Genomic DNA, 23,707 nt, shown 5'->3' with positions numbered 1-23,707 from the left:
TTGGTCCGATCGCAAACAAAATTTACTAATGGCCTATCCTAATATGTCTCAGTACCAACCAATCAATCAATTTTGAGATATATAACGCACTCTCCTGGTGCCTACCACAGTCGCTGTTGAAATCAAAACATGTTATAATTTGTTCTCACTTTTACACAATAAGGACAAGTATGCTCACTCTTAAGCATTGAGTGTCTTCATCTTCACGTGAGACACGGTTTGCATTTAGTGAAAAGATGATGGTAAGGTGACACGATCAAGAAAAGTAATTGTTGATGTATTTTAGCTGTGCTGGGATGGCTATCTTTGACATCGTCGCAATATTAATTTTATCAACGCTTAATGTTATCTCTTGATAAGGCCTGTCATTAATGACAGGCCTTTTTGTGGGATACGAGTGTCCAAATTACAATATCGTTATATCTGGCAAAATATATACGACCGGACATGTACCATCATCATGTGCAGAGAAAACTATGACTCTAAGGTGAAATACCTGGCACTGTTATTTTTCATATTCCCAAAATAAACATAAATTTCAAATTACATCGCCGACAAACTACTAAATTCTTTTATACACGTGTAAATCACAGTTCGTCGATGCCGCCCCTGTTATCAGTGAAAGACATTCGTTCCAGAATATTTCATGAATGAATTATTCGCTATAAACTGACCAAAACCATTATACAATTTTCTTCTGGCAACCTTATTTTAATCATATCAAAAACACATTGAAGTGCACACAGAGTCCATAGTACATTGTCTTTGTATAAACTTAAAAAAATAGCTGATGCGTATCTGAGTAAAAGGATGTGAAATAAAAAAAACGATTACCACACTGGCAACAGCATTGGATTTTACTGATAATCATATTGCTTTACATCTGTCTGTCATATCTAAATGACATCTGAATGACATCTAAATCTGAATAATGACTCAAGACAGTAATAATAAGAGAATGAACACCTCTAAGCTATATTGATCGTATTGAAAAACAAAGATGTTTTAATGTATCTTTTTATTATACTGTTGTTTTATCAACGAGTAATAAAATTGGTTTTGGCGTATTCAGGTATCTGTTTTGGACATAGCAGTCGAAAGGGCACTATACAGTAGACATCTTGAAGTAGGATTGAAATTTCTACAACGATACTTCCATTTGGAAACACAATCCAAAAGTTTAGATCGATAGCTGTTTAATTGTACAAACACCATCCACGAAAATGTTCTAGCCAATGCATATTTTGATACGATTAGAGTTGTTCTTGAGATTTTTAATCAGCACATCATCACAAACATGTCAACAGTCAAACATAATGCGTCATTTGCTCCCTCGATTGTGAGCAGCGAAATGCAGCGAAAATGACATCAGGATACAAATCTCCGAAATGAGGATCGCGGAATTCACACAACGCACAAACATGTTTTGTTTGCTAAACTTTGGTCATGTTTCCAATCGGTGCTGAAGTGTTTGTTGTTTTTTTCACAGTGATATTGTATTTTTCAATTGCCTCGTTTCTAAGAATCGTGTGGAATTCTGTGTCACGTTTGAAAGCTAGCTTACATTGAATGCTTGTATTAGTCTTCATGACAATTCCATCTTCCCGGCCCTGAATTCTTTTTGTTTTGTTTGTGTCGACACATTCTTCATGGAACTGTTGCAGACGTGTGCGAAACTCACTTAAATCTTCATAGAAGTGTTTCCCGTAGCTGTTCACTCTCTTCCAAAACGTGGAATTGAAATGATTAAACAGCTTAACGTCTGCTTTATTCCACTTTATAATCTTCTGTGCAAGGGATTGAGACATATCGTATCGCCGGTTCTTACTCCTTATACCTTTGCTAATGTATAATATATCATCCATTCCCCAGCATAAAAGTCTCTTCAACAAAACAAGAGATTCCTCATAGTAATCGGATATCATTACTAAATCGAGTTCTTTGTCTAGCTTTTCAATCATTTCATTAATCGCGGAATCGTTGTCGTCAAAACGATGATCAAATCCAAAACTGGAAGACATACCATTTCTCAACAGTCCATTCGAACCCCCTTTTGATTTGTTAAAATATTTGTCCGCATTTTTCATAAAGTCTTCCAGTGGTGTTTTACTATTGGTAAGCTTAAAGGTTCGCGCGAAATTGTAGTAACCAAATGCCGACTCAAATCTTTGTATAGGATTGCGCAATATGGTTATGTAGGTTGCATTCGGTACAACTTGATCAAGCTCCGGTCTGTTGTATCTCAAATGGCTCGCTATGATGTTGAAATGGGTGGTTCTATTTTCCGGTGGTCTTTGATGCAGTAGAAGTTTGCGTGAGAAAAGATATCTCTCGGTGAATATGTGACCTTTCTTTGGCAGGGCAAATGCCAATCCACGGTTGTACCCAAATCGCTGAATGATAGAATTGGTTGTTGAACTGGCTGTTTTGTGAGTTTTGATGAATACAATTTGTGTTCTTTCTCGACACAAAATACTTCTCCCCTTGAGTGCTCCTGAGCTGTTCCTTACTACGAACGGGATAAGCCTGAAATAAGGGAAAATGATCATGGTTGGAATATAGAATGCCATTCACATCACAAACGTTTCACTGATAAAGCTTTTTTGTTTTTCAACAAACAACAGTGAAATTTGAACACTTATTAACCCATTGCTGTATAGACACCGTAAATGCACAAAAGCGTTTTCTCTTCAGACTGTATACAATGAAATATCATCAAAACAAATCGGTGTCAAAATATTTCTGTCACCATGGCTACCACGTCTAGACTCGATAGTTTCATGGGCGTTGTAGCTGCGTGCGGTTCGGAGTTGACGCGTTCGCAACTTTGTTTCATCATTCAAAACCCATGGCAACTTGGAAAATGCAATAATCTAAAGACTAATCTAAATCTAAATTCGTTTGTTTAAAATGATATCAGAAAACAGCAATGACTGATCGATTGCGATCACATTTCGGACCGTCCAAAAATACACATAGGAAACAGAATGTTGGGAAAAGCGTGCAATAAACATCTGGCGGTTTTCGTTTTTCAATTCTATCCACAACCACATTTGTACGCGTTCAACTTGCCGTTTCATTATACGTATACTTGCATCGTTGAAAAGTATTCTCCAAAGGAGCTCTACCTTTTTTCCCGAGATTTTCTTTTCACGCCAAAATCAAACAAAGATCGCTGGCCCATACTGAATGATAGATAGCTCGACGCCATTATGGTTTGTATGTATATGTAAGTCAGATACTTTCTAGCAAATGAGACGGCCATACACAAAAGACGTAGCTATGACTAACCAATCAGATAAGCGTTTCATAGCGTCATTGACAATGGATTTGCCTTTGGCAGAGTTTGCATACAGTTTCGCATGGCTGTGTAACATGTACGCACGGCGACCATGGTGTTCGTAATCCAGCGCAATTGTGTAATGCGTCACTGCAGACTTTATCACTCTTTGTATCTGCGATCTTATCGTGTCATTTGCAAAGTCCTACATGCTTTAAACATTTCTGTAGACGATATCGTTGACCAAAAGTCAGAGTAAGATTTTTCTTTTTTCAGTCATTCTTTTTTTGCAACTTTTGAGATTTTACAGCTGGAAAAATGACCTCGCGAGCCATGCAAACTTTCCGGCTTCTGATGAAAAGCTTGTATATGATCAAACGTTTTCGAGTCATTATCAATTATCATATAGCAGCATACTTATTGACAATGAACACAAAGAGACAATAGACATTCATTGGGCAGTTCGACTCGCAGATATTCGACACTACCTGTTATAAGTAGTTTATAGAGCCTTATCTCCATAAAGCAAGTCATTAAATTCATTCATATTTAAGAGCATCAGTGGATTTTTTGGATTTATCAGTCTAAGCCGAGTTGAATTAATCCAACACTGGCCAGGTCAATGGCACCTGCTGAAGAGCACACAAAATGAGATAATGAATTCCTAGCTACATCTTGTCAACTTGCCATAGTGAAAAACTGAACACAGTGACCTACCAAAAAGCATTTTTTTCAAAGATACGAGACATATATGACTTAGATGCTGCTCAAAATTGACAAAACTGGAAGGTTAAAATATTCCATAAAATAAACGTTTCAATCTCTACAATTTTTGGTATAATAATGGCAAATTTTGTGGGAAATAAATAATTCCGTTCAGTCAAACATTTTTCGTGTAGAGTCTTAATTGTTCAAAGTTTTACTTTTCTTTAAATTTACGATGAGAATATGAAAATTTGGAAAACTTAGAATGGTGACCCCATCTTTTTCTTTAATATTTGATTATTTTCATTTGCCAGAACTCAAGGAGCCTGGACAACTTTTAAGTTTTCTGGTCTTCCATACAATTTTTTTTAATTAGGAAAATCTTACATGTTTAAATTTTTTGGAGATCAATGTCATGAAATGTTACGAAATGAATTCTAGAATTCTAGAGTTCTAGAATTTGTTTAATTTTAACTAACATTAGAACAATTGGATGACATTAAAATGTTATTCATTTTTCATGAAATTACCTGAAAAACCTTAGCATTCAATTGTGAAGGTAAAAGGGGACTAAAAACATTTTCAGGTCCCCATAGGCAGTGCAAAACTTCCAAGTCCCTAATCCACTACCCCAAAATTTATGAATCCCCCTGAATTCCTCCAGGTTCACCTCAACGGTTTTAGTGAACGCAGCCTAAAGCTCTTCGATTAAAATTCAAGTTCAAAGTGACTTGCTATGTTTATAATGAATAGTAGATAGAATTATATTTCATACATACTCCCCATGTGCGGCATTATTTTGCTATCTTTGACATTGTAACGCCTTGACAGAACCCTTGGTGTTAATTGTGTAGTGAACTGCCTAGTAATAGCACACAATGCAGATACACAAATGTTGCTCCAACGTCAGCTGCACAAACACAATTTTTCAACTGATTCAATCCAGTTGAAGCTGGTTTAAACTGGTTTCTATCCCAGAACGTACCACTTTTCTCTGCATTTGCTCACCAATCAAAGAACTCCTTTGTTCCATGGTTTCCCACTTACACCGTTTGTTAGTTTAGGGTCTTTTACTCTAATAAATAAATATATCTTAACCTGTAGTGGATGATTTGACAATACATAAACCATAGATACGATAGGTTGTCATCCACACAGCTAGTAAGTGTAAAACATGCTACTTACCAGCCATAGTTTTTCTCAAATGTGACTCTGGAATGGATCGAAGAGAAGTTCAATCTGGCAATATGGTATATGCTCGTAGTAAGTGATATCAAGATAACGCATATAAAACACGTCTTTACTGTAAAATCCATGTTGATTCAGGTTTTCCTACAGAAACGTTAAAAAGGGATCAATATTCAATAATAATTTAGTTGGCTAAAAATTCTTGAGTTTGCATATAACCTCTATATACCCCGGCAGTATGTATGTATGTATGTATGTATGTATGTATGTATGTATGTAGGTATGTATGTATGTATGTATGTATGTATGTAGCGTACGTACGTACGTACGTACGTACGTATGTATGTATGTACATGTACGTACATCTGAAAAACTTATGAAGGTTAACTAAAACTCTTTTATTTACTTTTTTGAGTTTTCTTCTTAGTTTTATGAAATGACGAGTTAACGATCGTTTGGCTGTTGGCTGTGCTTTCACCTTTTTTGCATATGACTATTATCAGTTAGGTATTTTTGAAATTCCTTTGTGAAATTCTTGCCAAAAATATCATAATGGAAAGGGCAACTCTTTCATAAATATTTACCTATGTAGCGACGAAATTAAGTGATTTTTAACATGACGTGGAAGGTGGATTTGACCTCTGAATGCGTAGTTCGCGTATGTGTGGCAAAACGTTTGGTCGCTATTATTGTACAAAATGAGGGGCTTTTGGATCTCAGTGATTCAAAATGACATTAAGATATTCCTCAATGAACAAAGGGCAGATTCATTAGAGGCTGTTGCACGTTTTGACCGCTGATTATTCAATGACTCACAAAACTTTATTTGTCAGCAAACCATCCCAGTCCTTTTCATACTAAAACACTGCAGGGAAATTTAACTCGACCTTTTCCTATAAGAATTTCTCAAAGGACAGTAGTAAAACATATGACAACAGTTCACGAAGTTCAAGTAACACTCCTACATCATCATATCCCAAGTCTCAATCTCCTTCTGGCAAAGTTATTACACTTTCTTGTCATTATTGTAAGAAACACGACCACTTAATTCAGATTGTCTCAAATTGAAAGGAAACGTGAAGGTCAGAGTGGTCAAAGTGGATCTAAGGCCACCGGCTTTATTACTTCACCATCAATGTGTGTGACACATTATCTGACATTAAACCTTTCTCATCCCTAATCAATGAGGTCAATGTTAATCCTTCTCAAGACATTATTATTAGTATTTTTGAACCATTTATTCACAGTGGTTTAGTGTCACTTTTTAGTGATTTGTCGATTGCTACCCCGATCAAAATTAAAGAGATACCGGGGCTTTCAAGTCTCTTTTGTTGACAGATACCCTGCCTTTGTGTGAAAAGTAATTTTCAGGTTCAAAAGTTCTTATTAAGGGGGTAGATTGTAGTGACTACATTCCTGTTTCTCTCCATAATGAATATTTGTCTTCGGACTTTGTTTCCGGACCTGTGACATAAGGTTTAGGCCTTTTTGCTTTTCGAATGGATTCACCTTCTTGGAGAGAGCAAAGAGGATAAAATTAATCAAGGTCATTACAAATCCATTTGTAACCGATAAGCCTAGTTTAAAACAGGATACAGAGCCAATTAAGGAGGAAATTCCTGATTGTATCTTGCATGTGCTGTTACTCAAGCCATGTCAAAAGAGATCCTCAAAATCAAAATCTTCTCAACAATGACGTCAGAGATGTCAACTTTCTCAGTCAGATGTTTTATGCGGATCAATCATATGTCCGTAATAAATTTGAAACCTCAAGTAAAACCTCTGCTGTCCAAGGTCAGACATTTTCTATATCAAATCTTATAAAAGAACAACACAAGAACCCAGATATTTTGGGTTGTTTGACAGGGTTGTTGACGAAGTTGAAAATTCAGATAGTATTGTTTGCTATTAATCATACAAAGTCTGGTATTGTCATGCGTAAAGTGAGACCCCTAGAAGTCTTTGTTTATGACGGTTTGGCATTAAAACATCAAATAGTATTTTCAAAAGTCCTAAGTCCTATCGTGCTGAAATATTGCTCTTTGCCCATGAAACCCATGGGCTTGTCGTTTAGGAGTCGGGTAGTCGTATTTTAAAATCCTTTGTCATTTTATGGGCATAATCTCCAGAATGATTTAGCACATTTCTGTACGAATCAGACCATTCCAACGGCCTCTTTTCAGCCAATTCCTGCATTTCAAGAACCATTCGGTATAGGATACTTATAGACTGTGTTGGGACTCTACAAAAAACTAGATCAGGAAAAGAGTTCATGTTGACAATAATGTGTATATATACTCGGCTCCCAGAAGCCATGCCACTGAGAAATATAATGGAAATGACTATGGTGAAAGCTTTAGTCAATTTTTTCACTTTATTTGGCCTTCCTAAATGTGTCAAGTCCAATCAAGGTTCCAACTTATATCTGGATTTTTTCAACAAGTCATGTATCAGCTAGGCATTAAACAGTATATGTCCTCTGCCTACCATCCAGAAAGTCACGGTGCTCTTGAGCAATTTTATCAGACTAAAAAATATGATCAGGACCTACCGTTTTGACACTTAGATGCAGTGGGACAAAGGATTAATTTTATCCTCTTTGCTTTCTCTTTGCTTAGAGAGTCATTTCAAGAGTTTTTTTAGTTTTAGCCTATTTTAACTTAATACAGTCTGCCGACCACTTACGCTCTTTAAAGAGAAATTCTCATCAGACAATATGTACCAGAATTTCGTACAGAACTTACAAAGGCATGTGAATTAGCCAGAGAAAATCTTGAATCATCTCAGCAGTCAATGAAAGCCAAACACGATGAAAACACCTTAAAACGGTAGTTTGAACCTGGTCAAAATGTTCTTGTTCTTCTTCCTGTTCCTGGCAAACCTCTCCCTGGCCGTTACTTCTGTCCTAATCTAATTGCTAGGGAATTAAGCGATCTGAAATTACATCTTAATAACTCCCGACAGGCGTAAACAAAAACAGTTATGCCACATAAATATGCTTATGCAATATTAAGATAGCAATAACCCTACTGTAACACAACCTGTCAGTGTAGTCAGTTCAGACCACTATGGATGTAGTAATAGTGAAAATGACTTGAGTGAAAATACCTTAAATTCAAAGCTGGCAAGTTATGCAATCGCGAGGTCGAGTGTGTCGATGCGATGGCAGGTTCCCTTGCATTTATCCATGTAAAACATTTGATTGTTGTTCAAATCTGCAGCAACAAGTACACAACACGATGCACTTTCAAATTTCAGTCTAGAAATTTGTGGCCGCTCGGCTGTCTTGTACACATTGTACTGGAGTGTATAAGTAATAGTAGAGCTGAGCAGACAAAGTCGTTCACTGGGCGCTGCTTACTCATGTCTCAAAAGTAGTAGCCCTGCGTACAATGCTGTTTGTTCCCGGCGTATATATGGCCTGAGCTCCCACTACATCCGTGCTGATAGGCGGAATACACGGCGACCGCAAACCCGATTTGGATCGCGCGCGAAAAACTACCTTTTCTACTTTCGGCAAAAATCTGCTCAATTCTGATGTATGCCTACCCAAGTCACTCAATCGCTCACTCACAGTCTGCAAAAAAAATTTGAACCAGAAAGGTCGGCCGGTTGACAGCTCGGCCATTGTCCGCGCCGACCAACTCTGCTAGTGGGAGAGATCGGCCACTTACATATGATTGCCTACAATTTCTCTTCACAGTCAACAGATGCTTTTATATGCATGCTAATTTTAATTTTTTGATGTTATTTTTTTTGAACATTCACAAAACAACGAGAAGACAATGCACTCTGAAAAATACATTGGTCTGCAGATCGCGTGTAGGGCGTACTATCGAGAAGTACATATTGACAGAAACACACAATGACTTATTAACTTTGGATGAATAACATTTTATGTTATGGTTTGACGGTAGTAAATCGAAGGTTAAAAGTTTTTTTTAATGGAAAGCAAAACAAGATGTACCACACTGTGCGGCCCATGTCATCTTGTAGTTGGCGGTAAAGCAAGGAGGTACCCCATGGCGTCCATGGTGGAAAGAAGTTTACAGACATCGCGCTCATTAATGACATTGAAATCGCTTTCACATTATAACTTTGGCGAGACCTAGAAAATAGAAGAAAACTGTAGTCTCATCATGATACTCCTATTGGCCGAGTTCGCCTAGTGGCTGACGTCTCCAGCTAGCCGAGCTCATAACTGGCTAAGTTCTCCCACTGGCCAAGCTCGCAACTGGCGGTAACTGGCCGACCTCTCTTGTATTCAAAAAATTGCCCTCGTCCCAAACCGTTGATAGTTTACCAGCAATTCACGTCGGTCAGGTGTTCAGGGACTGACCATATCTCGCAATAATGTATCTAATGGCGTTATCTAATGAGTTATTAGGCCAAAAGTAGTTAAAAAAGGTAGCTTTTTGTGCGCGGTCCAAATAGGGACCGATGTGATCGTGTATTCCTATGAGAGTCAGAAGGGCTGTGATGGGAGGCCGTATTACGCCGGGAAGATACAACATCGTACGCAGGGCTGTCCACATGATTTCCGTTTGTACAGTTATTAATAAAAGGCATGTTTCAACATTAAAATTACAGACAGATGATTCACCGTGTGCCTGTGTTGACAACTGCTTGGATGGCTCGGTGCGTCGATCTTCTCCATGCATATGCATGCGAGTCATACTTATTGTTTTCTGTAAGGAGCCTTCTGATAGGTTGGCTGTTCTGGCCAGAGCTCGAGATTTGAACGCTACCTTCTATGGGAGTTGGTCAGATGTAGTGAGAGGTGACAACAAGAGAATACCACACAAGTAGCGACGTCGCCGTACTCTCCATCTGATTTTAATCAGATTGACCTAAAGCCTTCACAACAACAAAAGATGGAAGAACTAAGTTACAAATATGAACAGTTGTTCCGAAATGTTAAACAAAAACAAACATGATTTATCACGGCGTTGATGTCGGCTACAGTAAGCCTGTGATTGGCATCCATATAGACTGAATTCAATGAAAGTAAATGCCTCCAAGAAGAAGTCAAATATCTGCTGGACAATGACTTTATCGAACCTAATAACAGTAACTGGAGTTCACTATGCATACTTGTACAAAATCCTGCTGGAAGCTACCATATGTGTACTGACAACAGGAAAGTGAACCCTGTTACAAAGACAAACACTCTCCCAATCCCAAGGATTGATGATCGCACCGATCGAGTGGGAAAAGTCACGTATGTGACAAAATTCGATCTACCCAAGGGACTCTTGCAAGTCTCTTTGACCGATTGTGCTGGTGAAATATCCACCTTTGTTACACCTGATGGATTATTCCGGTACAAGGTAATGCCATTTTGAATTAAGAACTCGCCATCCACATTCTAACAGATGATAAACGACTTCATATCCGGATTAGAAGGGTGCGAAGCTTACGTCGACGATATTGTTCCGTACAGCGACACCTGGGATGAACACATCAAACTCAAGAAGGAGTTTTTTGAGAAACTGAACAAAGCAATGTTTACTGTCAACCTCGCCAAATTTGAGGTTGGTTCGGCAAGGATGATTTGACTTAGACATAGAGTAGGACAGAGTGAGGTAAAACCTGTTGATACCAAAAGCAGTGCCATTTCAAGTTTTCCTATACCAAATTGCAAGAGACAACTAGTGCGCTTTCTCGGTATGGCTGGTTACTAACGGATTTTTTTTTTCCAAATTTATCCACTGTTAATGAGCGTTTGACTAACTTAAAAGGCAAGTAAAGTTCTTTTTTCTCAGAACAATGCCAACAGACATTTGATACACTGATATAAAGCCATACTTCAAGGTGTTCCAGTCTTGTCTGCAGCATATTTCAGTTTGCCATTCAAATTATTTGTAGATGCTAGTGATGTGGTGCTGCTCTATTGCAAGATGATAGTCATGAAGTATATCATCTTGTCTGCTATTTTTCACGCAGATTTAACAAATCGCAGAAAAACTTATCTAGAATTGAGAAAGAGTTTTTCTTTGAAACTGCTTTACAGCACTTTAAAGGTTATGTTACTTCTTCCAATTAGCCTACAGTGGTTTATATTGATCCCAACCCTTTTGATTTTCTGCAGAAATTAAAAGGCAAATATCACAGATTGTTAAGAAAGAGTTTAATGTTACAGGAGTTTAGCCTTGTACCAGACATATCAAGGGCAGAGACACTTTGATTGCAGACTAGCTCTGTCGTATTTAGAGTATATTTTTTCACATATTTAATTTGAAGAGGGGGTGTTTTTTAAGGTCATTTAACCCCACTCATGGCCTGAGTTAAATCGGTCAAGAACACTCTGAAAGCCATTTAAGGTCATTCTCCCCAATGACCTTACACTCAATTAGTCATGTTCAGAACTTTTTTGAATTTCATGTTTATTACAAGTGAAGACATTTTTAGAACAGCAATTAGCATATCAACAGAAATTCTAGATAGTTCTGATATCTTATATATAATCATTCACGAATAAACACGAGGACGGTCCATATTTTCAGAGAGACGCTGGAATCTCTTCAGCAGAGTTAATTTCAAGTCCTTTCAAGACCTTCAAACTCATGCTGTGCTCGGATCAACCTCAAGCCTGCAAGCCATATGATTTCTCCCTCATCAGTCTGTCCGACTCAACTTTCGCCCTTTGTGCTGTCCAAGCTGAGATAACTAGCCTGTAAACTTTGACAGTTTGTACTTTATCACGTGAGTTAGAGATTAGATTTTATTAGGGGCCCAAGCCTTGCGGCTTAGGCCCCTATTGGTTTTACTTGAGTTCAATATTCTTCTCCCCTCCTTCCTCTTCATCTTCTTCTTCTTCCGTAATTTTTTGTCACTCTTAATCTAAACAAACGCTGATTGTAAACTTCTCCAACTTGCAGGGCTAATAGGTACATATAAGTACACGTGCATATTATCCTAAAAATGTTAATTGGTCACATGACCGGGTGGCCATATCGGATTTTCCAATAACCTAAAAATGGCTTCTCCAGATGACCTGGGGTCAAGACGATTCGAAATTTCTTGCATAGCAAGAATTTCTAAAGGTCTTAAGAATTTGCAAATAAAGTCGCTTGCGGCCACGTGACCTTGGCCGCCATATTGGATTTTCGAAAATACCATTTTAATTATTAAAAATCGTCTCCTCAAGAACCAACACACCGACTTAACTGAAATTTTACATGTATCATCTTCAATATGATCTCTTTCAAGTTTGTGAAAGACATTTGGATCGTTCACGGGGTTTGTCCACCATATTGGATTTTACAAAAATCCGGATTTAATTTTTAAAATTCTTCTTCTCCCGAACCGAAACACCGATTGAACTGAAATTTCACTTCTATTATCACTAGGGTAAGCACTTTTAAATTTTTAAAAATGCATTTGGATCTTTCTCGTAGTTTGGCCGCAATATTGGATTTTGCAAAAATCGCAATTTAATCATTAAAACTCTTCTTCTCAAGAATCCACACACCGATTGAGCTGAAATTTTACTTGTGTTATCCTTAGTTAGAGGAGCACTTTCAAGTTTGCTAGAGGTATTGGGCTCGGTCATGTGGTTTTGGCAGCAATATTGGATTTTGCGAAAATCGCACTTTCATCTTTAAAAATCTCCTTCTCCAGAACCAAACCACCAACTGGACTGAAATTTTACTTGTATTATCCTTAGTGTGAGCGCTTTCAAGTTTGCAAGAGGCATTTGGATTGGTCCCGTTGTTTGGCCACCATATTGGATTTTGCAAAAAATCATAATTCAATCTTTAAAAATCATCTTCTGAAGAACCAACATATCAATGAAACTTAAATTATACTCATGCCATCCTTATGTAAGTTTGTGAATGCGTTCCGATCGGTAACGTGGTTTGGCCTCCATATTGCATTTTGCGAAAAATACCAATTTAATCTTTAATAATTTTCTTCTCAAGCACTAAAACACCTATTGATTTGAAATTTTACACGTATTATCCTTAGTATGAGCACTTTCAAGTTTGCAAGAGACATTTGGATTCGACTATGTAGTTTGGCCACCATATTGGATTTTCCGGAAAAAGCAATTTAATATTTAAAAATCTTGTTCTCCAGAACCTACACACTGATTGAAGTGAAATTTTACTCATATCATTCTTAGTTCAAAATCCTTCTTTACAAGAACAAAAAGACTTTTCCAAGCTCAAATTTTGCACATAATTTCATCAGTGCAAGAACATGAAACCGTGTTAACCGCTTGGGCTCCACAAATGCTGCTTGTATCTTTAATTTTAATAAATTTTATTGTAAAGAAAATCGTGAACTTCACCGTTTTTTCTGATGTAACAGAAATTGGAGGCTTGACAACATTTTGCAAGCTTTTGCCCCATAGGATTTTGAACTATTGTGTACTCAGCAATTCTTTGTCATGGTAGAATTCAAACTAGACTAATTTATGGAAGACCTTGATCAGGACACGTTTGATTCTCTCAGAAAAGACGAACTAATTAAATTTGTCTTATTTCTTAAAATGGAAGTTAAAAGATTTATGTGTAAAAGGGAAATATAGTACAATATTGTAGAACATTTAGTTAGTAAACGCCAATTTGAGGAAACCACCTTGAAAGATTATGAGCCAGAATCTGCCTTCGACCTCAAAAAATTAGAATTAGAAATACAGGCAGATTTGGCACTTAAGAAATTGCAATTGAAAGATAAATACAAAGAACATCAATTTCAGATACAATTGAAACGTATAGAGCTTGACAGTGAAAGGAAAAAATCACTTCAGATAAGTTTGACATCTCTAAACGTTTCAGGTTGATTCCTCCTTTCAAGAAAAGGATGTTGACAAATCTTAACTCCATTTTTAGAAAAATTACACGTAGTTCGGATTGGCCTAGGAAGTTCTGGTCTGTGCTTTTGCAGGTTGCTTTGGTGGGTAAAGCCAGAGAGATTTACATTTATTGTCAGTAGCACAGGCTTCACATCATGATTCTGTAAAGGAATTAATTCTCCAGGGCTATAAATTGGAGCTGGAAGCTTATCGTCAGAAATTAAGAGGCTGCGAGAAAGAAAAGGATCAAACTTATGTTGAATTTGCTCTGAGAAAGGAACAACTGTTTGACCGTTGGTGTTTTTCAGAGAAAGATTTTCAAGATTATGCAAAGTTACTGCAGCTCATTTTGGTCCAGCAATGTAAAAGGTGCATTCAAAGAGACATTCAGACATTTCTCGATGACGATATTTTTATAACAGCAATTAGCCTATCAAAAGAAATTATTGATTATTCTGATATCTTATATAATGATTTAGAACATTTTTTGACTTGCTCTTGTCCTCTTCAGGAAAAGATTACGGTCGTTATCGAATTGTCTAGAGTAAGCCTTGTTTCCTATATACTCCATTCATTGGTGTAACCAGCTCCAACAACAGACACATAGAACAGAGTCGGTTTAGAGTCAGGAATCGTCGTAGACCATAGTGTTACGTCGGGTGCTGACTATTTAATTTTTTTAAACCGCTATAAAGAAAATTCGTTTTAATTATTGGATACTTTATTGGGTATTAAAACGTCTTTTCTCATGATAACTTCTTTTGTCAACTGCAACACAGCTTTAAGATAATCTGCATAGAACTGCCAATTGTGTCGTTGCATGGATGCATGTCCTCATGAGTAAATGTCTATCACAATTTTTTGACCGTTGTAAATAATGCTGTCACTTGCACAGGACTTTCAGAAAGCTGTCACCGCGGCCTGTCGACATAGCAGTTTTTCTTTATACCTGTCACCAAACCTTACAAGTAGAAAGTGCACTACTCATCAACACAGCTGCATGTTTTAATGACATGCAATGATAATAAATACGGTGGTTTCAAACGGGTTCGAACTCACAACATACGGCACCAAGTCGCCTGACGGAGAAGCCACAGACAGAACAGCTCGGCCAAATCCCAACACTCAAAAAGAGTGGTTCAGTAACCGAGCTACGTTGTTACAATTTGTCTGACTGCAACTCCTTCACACTGTAGAATTCGCATTCACACTCGTACTGAGTTTTCTGACACCAAGAGCTTTAAAATGAACTACCACGAGTGGTATATCAGAAAATACGGTGGTTTCAATCGGGTTCAAACTCACAACGTACGGCACCCAGTCACCTAGCGGAGAAGCCACAGAAAAAACCACACGGCCAAATCCTCAGTCTCAAAAAGATTGGTTCAATAACCCAGCTTAGTTGTTACAATTTTTCTGACTGCGACCCTTCCACAAGCTATAGAGTTCGTGATGCACACACGCTTGTACGCTCGCTATCACACATCGCACACAAAGAGAAGAGAATGAAGTTTTCAATATCAGACCAAGCTTCAACCTCGGGTCTCAGAACCGAAATATTGTCTCAGTTTCATCCAAATATAATCAACACAACATAATAAAAGGGGGGGGTAGCCATCGGTTTGCGCGGCTGCGCAAAGGAGGAAAACGTAATTTCAGTTAAAAGTAGCAATTCACTGTTTATAGTAAATTGTTTTTCTATGAAAGCTAGTTTTTAAAATTTTCTCACAAGTTTTAATGACATTTGTGTATGTGTGTACGGCAGCTGGTTTAGCCTTTATAGCCATATACTTTGCCCTCGAGCAGCGGCCCTTGACACAAAGTCATGACAGCAGTGAACCTCTTGTGGTTGTCGGTTGCCCTCTGCAACCTCAGCGCGAGTCATTATTCATCGCTTTTTCGCATTACAACACGCACAAACCAAAGCATTGGATCAAATCAATCGACCCATTGGTGAAATTTTAACCATAAGTGTTTGTAAATGTAAATATGTGCCATTGTTATGGTTTGTTACGGTCTGGCAATAACCTAAACCACCATGGTCGTGATGCACTCTATGTTTCCTGTAAACGTTTATTTTAATCCAAGTTTCTCTTGCTCAGTGCCGAGAATCAGGAATGAGCGAACATTTTTTATGTCTAGTCCATTTTGAATTCACTCGCGTGAACGACTATACAAGTTTGAAATGTTCAAGTCAGTTGCAGAGAAGCGTTGCCAAAAAACATGCATACATACAACAGAATCGCAACACTCGAAATGTTTCCAAAATGGTTACACATTGGTGCACTGTGTAAACATGTTGCAAACCGTCAATATTCGTTTGTTTTCTCGTTAAAATAATTATCGCAAAATATATGACAGTAAATATGTAAAGCATTTTATGATTGTGTATAAAGTTTTGTCACCATGAGCTGTTAAAAATAATATTTAACTCAGCAACGAACCACAGGAGGGGGGGGAGGAGGTCAAGATATAAATCATCTTCCGAGGGATTACTCAGTGCTCTCTGATTGCCCCATGAAAAAATGTCGGACAGAAACATTTCAGAGTTCCAATCCACTGTATGGCAGGGTAGGCACTTAAACTGGCCCGTTGACACTGCCTGATTAGAAGAGGCCAAAACTATTCATGATATGTGGTTACCGTGTTTCCTAAATGATAAATGACAACAAAATTCGGCAACTAATGCTGAAGTGAATCTTGGCCATGTGTCGGCTAAAATTTAACGGTATATGCGCGGAAACCTGATAACTGCAGGCACAACACAAGTCACATTCTAGAAATTACACTTATGTGGCCAAGCATTATTTCTATATTGGCGTCTTGGTCTCACTTTCAAATTGTCTGTATGTAGTGTCAAAGAAATAACTGAGATATTTGAACTCAAACCAAGAGGGCTAATTATTCAATATTGTATACCAATATTCAATATTGTATATTTAGGAAAGGCATAGATTGGATGCATCGGTAATTTCTCGCTGAAGCAGTTTGTAGGGTCCTCAAATCTTCATTCACTTTGCATTCGAAGCCTAACGCACTGACCGCTATGTACATTTAATTCCGACAAAACGACATATCTGGGATTTGCTAAACCTGCAAATCCGATCTAGAGCATTGTAAAAGCTTGCTTCATGACACCGCCATTGCTGTTACATGTTTACATGTTGGTCTCTTGCAAATTAGTCTGCAATAAACAAGTTTCTGCAATATATAAGCTTTTATGTGGAAAAATTTGGACACAGCCTGTCGAAACATTCCTTTTGATGGTTAAAATGAAATATCTATTTTGCTGAAATGGTTGCTTTAAAGTATAGGGCTGTTTATTTTCCTTCTCTCTGGTGTGGTGATATGCAGGTAGTTTGCTTCTCAGAAAAGATGTTAAAACTGTTGCAAAGTTCAATAAATTTACATTGGCTGATTTTCTGAGTTTGAACAATGATAAACACAAAGCTGATGGTAAATTAAACCCAAGTGTTGACTAATCTACAAAGATATCGAGCTGACATTTCATGAACACGCAAGAAGTTTTGGGTAGTAGTTAATTAATTTACCAGAATGCTCTGAAGTTTAGCTTTAATGAACACTATCAATTCTTAAGATATGTAAATCATTATTTTTAGAGTTGTTTAAATTATTTGATTTTGGCCTTGAATTGTTACAATGGGATGGATCGAATATACAATTATAATTGGGCCGAGAGAGTATAAAGTTTGGAAGTAATTTGCGGTAGAGCCGCTTTTATCGTCATCAGTGAGCTTCTCTGTTAGCATCGTTGTCAAAGAAATAAAGATTCTTTATGTTTTACTTTTGAGCCTTAGATCACCGTGCGAGTAGGATACGACAGATCAACGACAGTAGTGTACTTATGCACGGATATTGTTATGTCAAGTTTCGAAGACAGAATGTATGTTGTGCATGGTACTTTTGAAATTGGAGTGCATGACACAGCACTGTGTAGTGCCGTACGCCTTGCTTTTTTGGACTGCTTGCGGCTTTAAGGCGTCGCATTTGGAAAGTCGCGCCTAAAAACAATTTTTTTCGTAAATTTCTCTTGATTTGCCCATAATTTGAGAGTTCAGTATGAACTTTTGGGATGAAAATAAGGCGTTCAAAATATTAGACAAGACAGTGTAAATTTTATATTGAAACACAACCTTTACAATTAGACCTTATTGTTGGGTCAACATGTTTTTTCCACACATGAAAACGGGGGCTTTGAGTACATATGGTTGAGTTTGCTGTGGTTCGTCGGTCAGGGTACATTATTTATTGTACCAGATGTCTATAAAACAGGTTTTCAACAACATAATATCAAGTTTTATTATGATGAATGGTTTGTTTTGACCCTTCATAAATTAAAGTTAGGATGGAAGGCGCCTAGTGACATATTTTCGGGCACTCAGAATTTTAAAAAAATATCCGCCTGTAGGGGATCATTTTAAAGCACTCTGTGTAAAAATAAGTTATTCCATTTGCAGTGCACACAGGGATGGCGGCAATTTCAAATATCGGTAAATGTAAGATATTTTATTTCTCTGATACCCAAATGTGCACGGTTACTACTGATTTTTATGTTTTAATTCGTAAGAAAAAGGTTGCTAGATTTCATGGTGAAGTATGAGCAAGATTTTAAATATTTCAAATTAAAGGCACGTCTTACGGTAATATGTGGCCGGTTGATATCCCGGAGGCTAGGAATACATTTAGAAAAACATCCTTTACAATCAAAAACAGCCTAAATAAATATTGTTGTTTTTTACTTTCTCAACAATAAATCAATTAGGGCGTAATATAAATGCGGTGGTACAGAAACGATGGCTGATAAGCCAGGCAAAGGCCGATCTCACGTTCGTAACACTGCAGTTGAAAGATTTGAAACACCAGCGTATCGGTATGTCATAGGTAATTTGTATTTAGAAAAGATAACTCTAGATCCAATTTATATTACTGTCTTATCATTTTAATGTCCGTTTGTTGCTATAAGTGAACTTCGGCTATCTCTGGTGTCTGTGTGTTTGATCTCCTTAATTTGCATAAAGCATATCTAATTGAGTCTCCCGGGCGGTATGCTTATCTTTTCCGAGCAAGGCAAGCTGTTTTGTGAGAAACATTGCAACTTCTTGGAAGAGAGTATATGATATGATTTGAAAAATTTCGCCTGAAATAATCTTAAAAGTAATTATTAATAGGATTAAAAATCAATTTCCAAATATCGCTCGCTTGACGGTCTATGACATTCATAGTTTCTGAAAGTGACATTTACAAATAATAATGTTGTGGGAATAGACATTGAAGTTGACGTTGTATGTCCTCCAGACCTCTATTGTAACCATATGTCCCTCTACGTGTCGCAAATATACACACGAACGTCAATATAAACTTTTTTCGAATAAGATAAGTGATGTCATTGCGTTTTCTTATTTGGTGTGAAATGAACATATGTTGCATATATACATACGAAAATCAATACAAACTTTTTCTAATAAGATACCTTATCTCATTACGTTCTCTTATCTCGAGTAAAATGAACATATGTTACTAATATACACATAAATATCATCATTAATATATATAGAGTTACCTGTGTTTTCAGGCACACTTCTTTTTAGGACAAGCTGTTTTTACAATCATTAGTTTAAAGGAATTTTACCTGCTGACTATTTACATCTCTCTATTAAGGTACATTGCGCCTCGGGGACAGATATTCGGAATCTTAAACTTTTACAGTTCTCTGCTTATATACCACTTTTGGGGGTTCATTTTAAAGCTCTTTTCACCGGCTTAGTTTTTCGAAAATCGGAATTTTTCTTTCTCCTTAGAGTTAACACAGGGATGGCGGCCATTTTGAATTTTAAATATCGGTAAATTTTAGGTTTTTTGTTTCTTTGGAAACATAGTTTGCACGGTGACCCCCGATTGTTTTTCTTGATTAAGTAAGAGAATGGCCGAAAGTTTCATTAAGGAAGGTTTGAGCAAAAGTGGAAAACTTTCACTTTCGAGATGCATACTACCTTTTAATAACACTTTAAATATGTCATTCCGAAAGGAATGTCCTGTTATAAAGAGAAGAGGGGGTTACTGAAATATTGATGTATACCAGGCATTGTAAGTAGAACGTGCTCTGGATAGACAAGAATGAGAGATAAGAATATGAAATATTATTTCCTTAGTAGTTTCAATATCTAGTAAATTTAATATTGGTGGTAGAAGTATTACCATTGGCATGAGCTGATATTAATATGCATCACGCGTAACACTGTTGTGTGTAAAAAGTACGTTTGCATTACTCGATGTCCATGCATACGAGGAATTTCATTAAGAAGCATTACTGCAGTATTGACTCGAATTTCCAGTTAGTAAATAACTTCGAGTGGAATATGGATATAGTATATCTGCCAGATGGAAACACAGTCACATTTGAAAAATAAAATATCTGCAAGTCAGGCGTAGCCACTTTGGTCAGAAGTCACACGGAAATCTTTGACCTATGCCCTAAACATTTAAATTACACCAACGTATTGTAAAAAACAAAAATGACTTTGTGTTTGTTTGTGTAAACAATTTACCTGTTCACTTTACTTTACTCCGAACGGAAGATGAGGAGAGTTAAGTATGTGCGACAAGACATACTGAAGGGAAAAGATAATGTCTCTCTGGCAAATGAGCTTTTGTGAAAAGCGTTCGCGGTCAGAATCGTCTTATCTTAAACTAATCATAGGCGTCATAATTCCTTACAAAATTTTATTCTCTCATTATGACTGTTTTACCTCATTAAATTTTAAGCAATACCGAGTTGTTAAAGTTTGTCTGGAACTTAAGAAGCAAGGAGCAAGTCTTTGACATTTCGTTGTCAATCATTGACAAACCATCGAGCTACTCTAGCATAAGCAAGCGATGTAATCTTTGTATATCAGAAAAGCTGCACATTATCAATGTTGACAAATCTACACAGTAAAACAAACGCTCGGAGTTGGTTTTAAATTTTGCCACCAAAACAAATAATGTTTATCAAATTTTAACACTACCTACAAATAGAATGGTTCGTCCCAATCATATATGTAAGAGTGTCAAGCTAGTAATCCTTTCACTTCTATCTGCAGGATGCATGAAACTTAAGTAATAGATTCCGTTGCTTTGTACTTCAAGTAATTTGTTTCATACATATATATATATATATATATATATATATAATATATATATATATATATATACTTGTTTCTCAAATTTACGACTTCGTTGTTTTAATCGACATTTCACTGTCACTGGGAGTATTGTTAATGCCTTGGATTTAAGTCAATGAATAACCTCTATAAATGACCGCTTTTTTGTAGTTCACGTTCAGTTCAACTATATTAAGGTACAGGTATTGAACTCTATGTATTTTTAGGCATTAAGTCCAGCTGAAAGTTTTTTGTATAATTTGTATTGAGGGCCGGCCTACCTCTTACAAGAAAGTATCCTAAAACTCGCCTTAGGAGACATTCCGAGGGTTTGACCTATACAGAGACAACTTAGCAGACAACTAACATGAAATTGTGTTTAAATCGGCAAATGAATTTAAGGCAGTACGCACCTAGAAATTGGAAGATTTAAATGCTTTCGGTACAAGGGACCTTGCAACCATTTCCGTTCGAAATAAAAGCAATTGTCAACGAGCAAAATATGATACTTATGAAACAAATAACTGAAACTTGAAATTCTATATGGCCGATATCGATGTATTAACTCTATGGGAAAAAGAAAACTTTCATTTTTTTTAAAAATAAGGAGGTGGAAACCTTGTTTACTCCATAAGCTTCAAATGAAACCGACAAACGGTAGTTAAAGTCTGAATACTTTCCCTCGAGATGCGTTCTGCCTGCTTTTTAAAATAACGTAAAAGAAAATAATGTTGTTAGGTGGACCGTGGACACTACTGTTGTGGACTGCCTTTTGAATCCTCATCGTAACATCGTTATATAGTCAACTGTACATGTTTACCAGCGTCCATGAGTTCCAGACATCGTAAGAACTGGATGTTTCATTTTGTAAAAAATATCCCGCCGTTGCTACACTATAAAGTTAAACTTTGCTAAAATTATTCCGTACAAAGATAATATCTTAAGAAGTGATTGTATATAACTATATCTGTATTCCCTATCAAGGTTTTATACATTGAAGAATCGGTATGCCATGTATTCATTTCTTTTCATTTCCACCCGCAAGTACCGGTGATTTGTAATGTTACTGAAAACCAGCAGGTCTGCGATTTCAAACAAATTTGAATCTTCACATTAGTCACCTTTCCGATTATAAAGTATGCAAAGCTATCGATTCTAACTACCTTAAATAACTTTACTGGTGCTAGCAGGTAAGCTACATAATACTGAAATGGGTAAATCCGACTTCTCACAACAGCAACAGTTCGAGATAGCGATCTACGAAATACCTTTAAGAAAAATGCAATGACTGTCTCTGCAAAACATTTCTATTTGTTCGTGAAACTAGCTACAACACATTCTAAGATCTTTAGTTATTTCTGACATTAAGTTCCTATATAATATTGTACTAATTGTACTTATAGACGAATTTTGTGTTGTGTTCAATGAAGCTAAATTTCAGCAAAGATGTTTACACCAAACTGAAAAAGAGGTCACATGGATGACCCTGTCATAAGCGGGAATATGCTTGCTCTAGGATGTTTTACATTCGGATCCACAGCAAAGTAACTTTTGGAACAAAGATGTGATTGACATTATAGTGTTGGAGAAGAGGAAGGTATCTGATTTCTATGTAGTTGTAAAATAAGATTCCTTCGTCTAAAGCGGTTGCAACACCCCATTTGTCAGGTAGGCAAGTTAATTTTTAACAATGTACAATGGGTGTGTGTACAACGTTTATGAGCAACCTTTCTGCCAACAGTAAATCTTTCGCAATGTAAACTTTTTCTCCAGATCCCGAATATATTGTAAAAGAGTACAATTTCCATATTTCTAGACAAAAAGATATTTGTTTACCACAAGGCTTTAATACAGACAAGCCGATAGGGCATGATGATATGTCGACGATCATAAAACGGCAGCCATATTGAATCATTACGAATAACTTGTCCGATTTGAAGTGAAATATGCGTCTGTGTTACTTTGCATTTGTTCAAGAATGATCGTAAATGCTCTTGAGCTTGTGCGATGTTATGAAGACCAGCAACATAATGAAATAACATGCATTTCGAAGATTAAAATATGTAGATATTAATAAGATACGACGACGAACATACAATCACAGGAGAAGCATGCCGGATTTATACCACATATTATCCGCATCTGCGTTGTATTGATAATATTATAATTAACATAATTACCTGTTGCAGACAACTCCGAGATGGTAACTGCTGCCGACGCGCACAATATATATCCAGTCCGAAATAAGTATGGATAGGCTCAAGCTCCTCAGATTACACACGCTATGATCAAGAAATATCAATCTTTTCAGCCAATTGTGTCTCTGGAATCCCTCACGTGGTATGTCACCACCAATGAGCCGTAAAATGGAATCATTGAATATCTTTCTCTCGGTTCCAAAAACTTAGCACCGCGCACCAGTTAAGTTCCATATTGCCTTTATCCCTTATTAGTTCAATATTGAACAACGCATTTTTATGTCAAATGAAAATTCGTCAGTACACAATTGTTCGTCATGGGCGTTTGCACAACACGGTACGTAAAGTTAACAAGGTGCCATGGCTTGACAAG

General features: G+C 36.9%; 1 protein-coding gene across 1 annotated transcript; it reads right to left on the bottom strand.

The window, feature by feature from the left end:
* Positions 1-708: 708 nt before the first annotated feature.
* Positions 709-23,376, bottom strand: LOC139124829 (galactosylceramide sulfotransferase-like). The gene is made up of 3 exons (XM_070690942.1): positions 23,317-23,376; positions 5,171-5,317; positions 709-2,526 (listed from the first exon to the last, which is right to left on the bottom strand). Exons 2-3 carry the CDS (start codon positions 5,299-5,301, stop codon positions 1,434-1,436), a joined length of 1,224 nt encoding a protein of 407 aa, XP_070547043.1. The 5' UTR covers positions 5,302-5,317; positions 23,317-23,376; the 3' UTR covers positions 709-1,433.
* Positions 23,377-23,707: the final 331 nt, after the last annotated feature.

The sequence above is a fragment of the Ptychodera flava genome (assembly GCF_041260155.1).
Source record: "Ptychodera flava strain L36383 chromosome 23 unlocalized genomic scaffold, AS_Pfla_20210202 Scaffold_24__1_contigs__length_23054250_pilon, whole genome shotgun sequence".
NCBI classification, from domain to species: domain Eukaryota; kingdom Metazoa; phylum Hemichordata; class Enteropneusta; family Ptychoderidae; genus Ptychodera; species Ptychodera flava.
The sequence above is the reverse complement of the archived record's forward strand: the minus strand, read 5'-3'. Positions and strand labels throughout refer to the sequence as shown.

Coding starts and splice junctions, on each gene's coding strand:
- LOC139124829 (XM_070690942.1), bottom strand. CDS start 5,301: ATGGATTTTACAGTAAAGACGTGTTTTATATGCGTTATCTTGATATCA. Junction 2,527..5,170: donor TTTGAGAAAAACTATGGCTG/GTAAGTAGCATG, acceptor CCCTTATTTCAG/GCTTATCCCGTTCGTAGTAA.